Raw genomic sequence first — 9,729 nt, forward strand, 5'->3', positions numbered from 1 at the left:
TATTTTAAAAGTAAAATAGAACAGAAGTAATAAAGAACTGAACATAGCTGCCAAATTCATTCTATCAATTTAGCTTTGTTCGATTTCACGAGACCTTGAAGTTTTCTAGCTGCAATGAAAGAATACAACAATCATGTAGTTTACACAGAGACACACACCACGCAGAATATGACTTTATAATCAAGTGCAGCAATAGGCAACTCATACGAGGTAAAAACAGGATTTCAACAAGCCCCTCAAAGTTAGAACTGAACTCTGGAATTATATTCATACTATTTCTCACAGTTATCCACCTAAACCTTTTCAATTCACAGCTATCCTACTAACTTTGTATGCCACTGTGTGTAAAAACACACACAAAAGCGAAATCATCAGGCAGAAACTAAAAAGTAAGCAAGATATTCATAGTTTTGAACAAATAAGTAAACGGAATGTGGATCCAGGGTCACTTACTTACTCCTGCCCTATAAACCCTCTGTTTTATTTATTTTGTCAACTTTTTCCCCAATCAAATTTCACACAATGTTGAAAGAAAACCTAATCGAACATTCATTGAACAGCATGTAAAATGTAATCAGCTCTTAATAATTTTGAATCCTAAATGCAATGCAGTTGAACTTCAACACGATACAACAAAAAACTGAAACCCGTAATGTTTAATCTGCATATCTCATGAAAGCACTATACAGTTTGCAGTGTAGTATTGCTTCGAACACAGATCATGTCAATCACTATATGCCCTTCGAAACATATACAGATAAGTAAACGAATAGAGCGATTTGAAGAGGACCAGTTGATCAGGATTTGGAAGAGAGCTGAAAGTTTAAATTTCTCAAAGATATGCTCACAAGAGTTTATACAAGGTAGCTTGCTTGGGAACATGAGGCTTATCAAAAGTTGTATTCTAAATTTATATTAGCCAACTGATGAATAATATGCTATACACTTCATCAACTGGAAAGTAAATGAACTATACAAATTTACAAAAGAGAGAAAATCCAATTGCTATATCCATAACGATAGGTTGAACAATCATCATTCTTTGGGATTATATGCTCAGAAGCAGTTGTAATGAAGTATTATGTACTGAAGGTGAATTCTTCTTGAACTTTCACTTGCATTTCCCGATTTTAATTATTGGTGATGCCTGAGGGCAGCTGCACATACCTCTTTTACAGTTTCTTTAAGGTGTTCTTCTAACCAAAGAGATCCCGCTAGGATCGCCTCCCCATTCTTCGAAAATCACCAATTGATTTCCTGTTGGCTTAAGCCATGAGCGAGGGAGATGATACCTAAAACAAAAGCTTTCAAAATTAAGAGCACCGCTAGTGTCAGCACAAAAAATACATTGCCAAACGAATAGAAAAATATTTACCATTTTTGTGAGGGTTCCCCACAATTGCTTAAGCATTTTTTCTCATTGTAGGTTCCAGCATAATTGCAGGCACCGCAACTGGCACCACTTGCTATATTTGCAGGCCAGTGGCGCCCAATACTTTCACCATTTACCCACATTTGTCCTTTCCCCATGCTGCTCATATCTAAAGCCAATGGGTCATTTCCTTCTGGAGCATTGAAAGTTGCCTGCAAAGATCATTTAAGGCTTGATGAGAGGTTATTCACATGAATAAGTTTGTGCGTCAAGTTGTATTTTCTATGGAAGAAAATTCAGCATGTATTGTTTGTCTAATAGAACTTGGGAATGAATATATACCTTGTACCATGAAAGAGGACGCTTCTGAACCACTAATGATCCTGCCAACCACCGAACAGAAGAACCTATTCCAAGTGTATGGAGACTTAAAGTTTCGCCCTTTAAACCAACCTGCTCAAGAGAAAAATGACATGTAAGATACATGCAATGGCTTGTGACGTTTTCAGGCCAAAGAAAATGTCATAGTATGGCAAACATCCGCAAACCACAGTTACCATCTTATACATAACTTTACAGGTAAAAAGTAATGCAAGTAACCTTCCTACAAACTACTTCAAAAAAATTGTCATCTGTTTCTTGATACAGTAGTAGTAAATTAATTATCCTTATAGTTGCAGAACTTGAACCATCGTACTACCTAGAAGAACTGTTGATTACCCCTAATATCTTCAATGCACATTTTTTCTATAACTCTAACGACTTTAAACCCAAATTTCCAGAAGCTCCTGTCTTCTTTATCCCGATTTTAAGAGATCTCTAGTTTCATGAAGTCTTGTATGGTAAAGAGAAACAATAATTTAAAGCCACAGTAGCAAACCTTGTAGGACCATGTCTGCTTTGCTAAGTCTCGTGTTCCCTCATTAAGACCCTTCAAGGTGACTGGGCCAAGAATGCCTGTTTCCATTTTCTCATAATGTACACCTACATTCTGTAATGTATATTTTTGAGAGGCTTGAGATAAAATTCATCATGCCATATGGTCATTTGAAATAATATAACCTGAAGGACATTTCTTTACTAACCGGAAGACCCACAGCAGCACTCAGCACAGAAATCTTGTTAATGCCAGCTTTCAACTTTACATTACCCGAAAATGTTGCTTTTGGATTTTCCAACCTTCCATATGCAATTCCTGTCAACAACAAAATTTATAAACGTTACTGGAAATCGTAAAATATACAAAGATCAGCAAGCCTTTTTTGCAGCATGGCCCCCTCCATATGGTCTATTTAACTTAAAGACTCCTTTGTTTTTGCAAACCTGAACAGAAACATTAGTTTGTTTACCTGATGGTTGACCATTCACGAAAACCTGCATACTATGACCTGATGATACAATATTAAGCACAGGATCGTCACCATTCTTTAAAAATCCTTCATCTGATGCGATGTTAACACTGGAAGGAGAAACGAGCAACAATTCAGATGATTTCACCAAGAATACAAGTCTTATGTATGCATATTAGTTCAAAAAAAAAAATTATGGTGCGCAATTGATCAGGTAAAATAAGGATACATACTCTGTAAGGTACCACAAATAGTCTGATGAATCTCTAGTGATATTTAGTTGTTCATACAACCCCATCATTTCTAATGTATCACTATCGTCAGAATTTGGAGCCTCTTCGTTATATGACTGCCAAGGGAAATCTACTGTACTTACAGGAAGCATCTTCATATGGGAACCAAGTGAACTAACCTGCAAGAAATATTTGATCTAAGTATTGAAGTCCTATAGATATCCCACAGAGGAGAATTCAATATTAAGAGAATATTAGAGCAATTTCATGTACAATACAAGAATAAAAATTTATCAAATGTTTTACAATAACTATGAAAATAATATTCCACTCGACATAGTAAATGGAGAGTAAAAGAAATGGTTCTTATGAGCTCCAATATACTTTAAAACAATTTAGCAATATATATATATACATATATATATATATATATCCTTTAAAACAATTGATATAATCTGTAAAATAAATGCAAGACATAAGTATGGTTTCATACTTTCGCGGTGTTAAAGATGGCAGTCTTGCAATCAGGAAGAATGCTAATGGACCAAGGAGGCAGGTCATACTGTTTATTGAAATAGGTCACTTTTGCCGAAGAACTAGTATCGTAGTTGGCAAGAAAAGCAGCACAATCTCCAGCTTTTGACCTGAACTCGTGAGCCTGAAAATGGGTAATATATGACAAGGCACTTGAAAAATGATAGGATGGTCATGCAAACTCTTTAGACAGTTTTAATAAACTAACCTCTGAATTTTTCCCAAGTGACCACACAGTTGGATATGCTGATACTAAAGCCGGTTCACAAAGCTTGATGGCTTTGTGCAAATCTCTTAAGTGTCCCCATTTTGGTTCCCTTTTCAATCCTATCATATGATAGATTATCTATCAATACCAATTAAAAAAATGCTACAAATAGAATTTAAATGCAAACAAAAGATTGCATAAAACCTAAAAGGTGGGAGCTAGTACGCATACCATACTCATCAAGTGGAGCATCATAATCATAGCTAGTGGCAATGAACAAACCAGCAGAATCCCGGCCAAAATTTGTTCCTCCGTGGTACTAATAATAAGTAAGCAGGTATTTAGAAGAAAGAGAAATAAATACAAGCACAAATCATAGCACGATAAACTAAATACCTACACGTTGCAATTAGAGATTGACTTACCATATAATAATTAAAAAAAGAACCATTATTTTGTACGAATCTTGCGACTGAGAAAGCTAAGTCCTCTGCTGGCCTATATGGGACTGGACCTCCAAATTTTGTATACCTATGAGGTATAAGAACATGTCAAGCTCCAAAAGTGGATAAGTTCTGATATGTTAACATATAAATATTGCTCTATTATTCATATGGTTTACCAGCCAGTCCAGATTTCCGTCCACATTTTAGGTTTGGTTGGCTTGTTAGGGGTGAAGCCTTCACAGTAGAAACCATTGCAAGTGTCTATCTGTCATTGCAACAAAACAATTAAGATATGAGAACATGAACATTGACTTGATTCCATAAGCAGCTCTGTCTTGAACTAATTGAAAAAAAATAGTAATTATTTATCTCGTACAGGAGAAGTTAGAAATCTTCTTACAATTGGATCTGGGGCATCTTCTTGCTTGCACATGATCCACGGAACGCCAGTATCAAGACCAAGTGCCATACTAGCAAACCATTTTGTATAAGATTTTCCGGGAGCACCAATCTCCCATTCTACTGGTCCATATTCATTCTCAATCTGCAGATTGCAACAAATATTAATAAGCTACAAAGTTTCTGCAATAATGGCTAATTAAGGCAAAATCAAAATTAGAACATCTACACAATAACACAATTCCTTTATTAACAAAGATAACCTGAGACATTATAATTGGGCCACCCTGAGGTTCAAACAATTTTTCTGACTTCATCATGCTGACAATTTTTTCAGTGAATCCTTGCATTGCAACCTTCATTCAATTTAATATCATTAAAAAATTACGAAAATTGCATATCCCGATATATCATCAAATTCCATTTTTGCAGAGGTAATCAAACCTTGAAAGGCTCGTTGTCTGTTCTAAAAGCCATACCAGGTACATATTTCAACCAAGCAGGAAATCCCCTGCATCAACAGAAAATCACTTGCTATATTTTCACACATGACAAGAAAGTAAATATAAACTAATTTCATAGTATATTCAGTAGTGACTGTCAGTATTCAACTTCTGAACACAAGAAACAAATATAAACTTGTTTTTACCCAAAATTCCATTCTGCACAAACGTAAGGGCCAATACGAAGATTAACATAAAGGCCAGCTTGCTGCGCTATTTTAACAAACCGGACCAAATCAAACCTCCCTTCAAAATTGTACTGAAATAAAACAAACAAACACATATGAACAAACCTTTCTTGTAAATAAAATTAACTTTTCAAAAGAAAAAAAAAGTGACCAAATATAACTTCATACTTTCCCAGGAGATGGCTCATGTCCATTCCAAAATACATAAGTCTGTATAACATCCAACCCTCCATCTTTAGCCTTTTGAATAAGATCAGGCCACATCTACATTCAAACACAACCACCTTATTAAACAAAACCAAAATTCTTCATGTATCACCAAATTTCATAAAAAAAAAAATCAAGATACAAAATTTTAACATGAGCTCTCCACTTGTTTTTTTGATTTATTAGTCGATAAATTAAACATTTTTGTTTTTCCATATTAGACCTCATACAAAAAATTACCACAACCTAACCACATTAGAAACCAGATGCATATGCACAGTTAAGTTACCAGTTTTCCTAAAACCTCGATACGACGAACATAAAAACATACCTCAGGGGTGCTTCTTGGATAGTGAATAGAACCGGAAATGAGGATTCTTCTCCGGCCATTGATGATGATAGCCTTGTTATCATATGAAACTGAAGCATCTACTGAACAAAACAAAACCCATGATAAATTCATAACAAGCACAGCAAAAATAATCTTGATCTTCACCATTTCAAATATTAAACCTTGTGACTAGTGTGTGATTTTTTTTCTCTCTTGGGAAGCATGCAACACAATATATATACGAATTTTCTATGGTGTGCCCAAGGGCACACAATAGTCACTAACTCCCATAAGAATTCTAGCTTTTGATTGGTGGATGAATAATAAATGTAAATGATCCCCCTGCATTCACATCAATTCCACCAATCAAAACAAGCTATTTTCATGAAAGTTGGTGTTTATTGTGTGCCCTTGGGCACACATTAGAAAGACCGATATATATATACTCCTAGATATATTAGATTAGATACATAGATATCTACAAAGTAAGATTGTTTAAAGCAGTGTTGCAGACAGGGGAAGGTAAGGTACCCGCCTAAATCTTTTTTGGCTTTACTTTTTAGATTTCTCTTCTAAAGTGTTCAAGGACATTTATAGTTGTAAAATTATAATTATGTAAATAAATGTAAAAACATAGTGACATTGTTATGGTGATGTTTGCAAATCATAATTAAATGCATTTATGACCGATCATATGTGTTATGTTGACTGTAAAATTTCACAAATCAAGAATTTCAGAAAACATTCTACAAACAACCATAAAAATATTTTCTGTGCATATAAAATAAAAACCCGAGCCCGACACTAAATTGAACGAGTATTTTTGTGTTCGTGTACCTGAATATAGAAAATCAAATCCGAACTTTTCGTGTCATGTACCAAATTGTCAGGTCTAATTTTGGATGATTAACAGGCCAAATCACAAAATTTTATAAGTATCGTTATAAGATTGATGGGTGTACACGGGTTGGCCAAACCGACCAACCCGATCCAAACTGATCATATTTCGGCCGATCTAATCTGAAATTTTTTAACACGATTAATAATTGGATTGAAATAGTATTAACCCCATTCAATTGGGTTGGACATGGGTTTCGGGTTTTATAAACCGATCCAACCCAACCCTATTGAAAAATATGGGAACATATTAAATTTATCCATCTCATCACATATTAGCCTAGTCCAATTAGTTTTTATTGTATTTGTGTGCCCTAAGTTTAATATATTAATTTTTGTTTGCTATTTAAATATATATATGAGAATAAATTTATGAATGAGAATATAAGATTAAATTCATGAATATATTTGTTCATTATTTGTTAATACTTATTTTTTTAACTGAATTCAATTTTATGTTTTTGACAAGATTATTAAAGTAATTTTTAGTGTAAATAATTGGATGTTGAAGACTTATTCGATACCGACGATTATAATTAAACCAATCCGAACCAATCCAAACCGAAGTACTACAAATTGGTTTGGGTTACAAATTCATACGGTTCGAGTTGGGTTGAAATTTTAGAACCCGATTTAATTGAGTTGGGTCAATAAATTCCGCTAACCCGCTCAACCCGAACCATGTACTTTCCCCTGGATGGGTGTAGCACACGAATCACTGAACTGGATGTGTGCAGTGTAGTGTGTAGCATACGTATATGAGTTGATCACTAACCATATTTTAGTTTCATTTGTGTTATTCTTTGTAATTTATACTTACTAATAAATACTAATATTGTGTTATGTTAAGCAAAGCTCTCTTGTCCAGTTCATAAGTTATTTCAAAAGTATCAGTCCATTTTGTAAAGTTGAAAACAAAGTGACACATGTCTAATCAGTTTTTTTACACAAATTTATCTGGTTGAATAGCATTCTTGGTAGAGCTTTGACTGACATAAAAATAGAATATAAATTATAATTTAACATGCAATCTGTTTTTATAAATAATAAAAATTGGCCGGCAGTCCACCGTCATTTCAAATCAGACAAATATTGTCATTTTTTTGGGGTCCAAGAGCTTGCTTTAAAGTACGTATGAAAGTTCTCATGGAATTGTATAACTAATATAATGCTTTAGTTTTACCTAAAGCAAAAACTTTACAATTTTATAGTTATCGTCTGGAATATGCAACTCCTTAAAGTTCACATCAAACTGCGATTTTAACATGTTTCCTTTTTTTCTTTTCTAAGCAGTTGTAAATTAATAATGTTGTGCACCAAGCACTATACTTGCCAATTATATATCACAATAAACCCCACATACTTATATAATTAAATTCTTATATCATCAATTTAAAATGAATTATTTAATTTGTCAAATTTAGACAACATTTGATTTATTTAATTATGCGCGTCTCCAATCATCTGTAAAATTATCATAAGGGTAAATTGGTGATTGACAGAGAAGTTTAGCCATTATTTAACTATACAATTGGAAATTTTATATTCTTGTCAAAACTTAAAGCCTAGTATAATTAAAAGAGTAAACTAACAGGGTGGTGGCTGTAGTATACATTCCAAATTTTACAAAATTTTGGCTCTAACTTTGAAAATTATGGGATGGTAGCTGGAATTTACATCCGTCTTTTAATAAGATAGCGGCCGTGAGATTCCGTTAAATTTGCTCCGTCAACTCAAGAAAAAACAAGAGTAGAAACAGGTTTTAAGTTAAAACAACCATGGCCATGGCTGTCTCTGTCCATCCAGCTCTCCCTTTGACTCACTACGACCATGACCATGGTTGCCTCTCTCCTCACCCTCAAATCTCTCCTTTCTTCCTTAATCAAACATCTCCCAGCACCCCATTTCTCCGCACCCTCCACTCTTCTTAGATCCACCATCACCTCTTCATCATCATCTCCATCTCTCTTTGCTTCAGCCACCCTCAAAATTCGTCTTGCGTGGCGACAATTGAGATAAGTTTAGATCTCCAAGTTGCTATCTCTTTCTCCTTCGGCCTTCCACTCTTCTTAGAAGGGTGTCAGACCTATTTGGTCTTTTCCGAGGGCATACAATAACCCTTGAAAAAAATTCCCATCTTTGTAAAGCTGTGTATTACCTAGCTTGTTCGAATTTTAAGGTCACACACACACACACACACACACACACACACATATATATATATAGTCCTACTCCAATAGAAACCAAATTAGCCTAAAAACTAAAAACTAGTTTCTGGACAGTTTTTATCACTATTTTTAACTACAGAAATCACTAATTTGTACATAACATATCACTAATTTATATATAGCATATCTCGTGAATATAAATATATATACACACATATATGCAACGTATATGACCATCATCTTCACCCAAATCGTAATAATGGACCTCTTACCATCATTACCAAACGTTTCTATGACTTGCCACCATTGTCTATCATCACCAATAGTCACATACACTTTATATCATAACTTACAAAACTAACGACTACTTACCATCATCATACAATTTCTCTTGCGGCTTCCTACCACCAAGAACCTTCCTACAGATGAAATTGATCCTCTATAATCGATTATCAATAGTTTAGATAAGTAGATTTTCTCAATTTTGATGTAAAAATCGTTGTTTACATACTGTGTTAAAACAGTGATTAGTGCAGTATAAATTAGTGATACCCGTAGTCATAAATAATGGTAGGGAAATTGGTTCCTAGTTTTTATTTTAAGAGTGGTTTCTATTTGATCATGAGCCTATATATATATATATATATGTATATATATGTATATGCATATTGTTGTGATTGTTGAGTTGGCTGTGGGGGGGTGGCCATTAACCGCCGACAAAGGTTGTACAGCGGCGTAAAAGGGGGTGGTCATTTGATTGTTGATGGCTGAAGTATGTAGCGGGTGGTGATAGGCAGAGGCTGACAATCGAGGTTGGAAAGGCAAATTGAAGGTTATGGATGTGATTGTGTTTTCGTAGCACCATATCATCAGAGTTATGGCGACGGACGTTAG

At 34.5% G+C, this 9,729-nt stretch overlaps 1 protein-coding gene across 1 annotated transcript; it reads right to left on the reverse strand.

Moving 5' to 3' along the window:
• Positions 1-793: 793 nt before the first annotated feature.
• Positions 794-6,291, reverse strand: LOC108192332 (beta-galactosidase). Its single transcript, XM_017373338.2, has 18 exons — positions 5,771-6,291; positions 5,401-5,496; positions 5,191-5,303; positions 4,986-5,052; positions 4,805-4,897; positions 4,543-4,686; positions 4,319-4,407; positions 4,122-4,227; positions 3,928-4,015; positions 3,697-3,815; positions 3,448-3,612; positions 2,955-3,133; positions 2,722-2,831; positions 2,458-2,567; positions 2,253-2,363; positions 1,715-1,825; positions 1,376-1,584; positions 794-1,292 (listed from the first exon to the last, which is right to left on the reverse strand). Exons 1-18 carry the CDS (start codon positions 5,936-5,938, stop codon positions 1,184-1,186), a joined length of 2,187 nt encoding a protein of 728 aa, XP_017228827.1. The 5' UTR covers positions 5,939-6,291; the 3' UTR covers positions 794-1,183.
• Positions 6,292-9,729: the final 3,438 nt, after the last annotated feature.

Source organism: Daucus carota, chromosome 8, assembly GCF_001625215.2.
Source record: "Daucus carota subsp. sativus chromosome 8, DH1 v3.0, whole genome shotgun sequence".
Lineage (NCBI taxonomy): Eukaryota > Viridiplantae > Streptophyta > Magnoliopsida > Apiales > Apiaceae > Daucus > Daucus carota.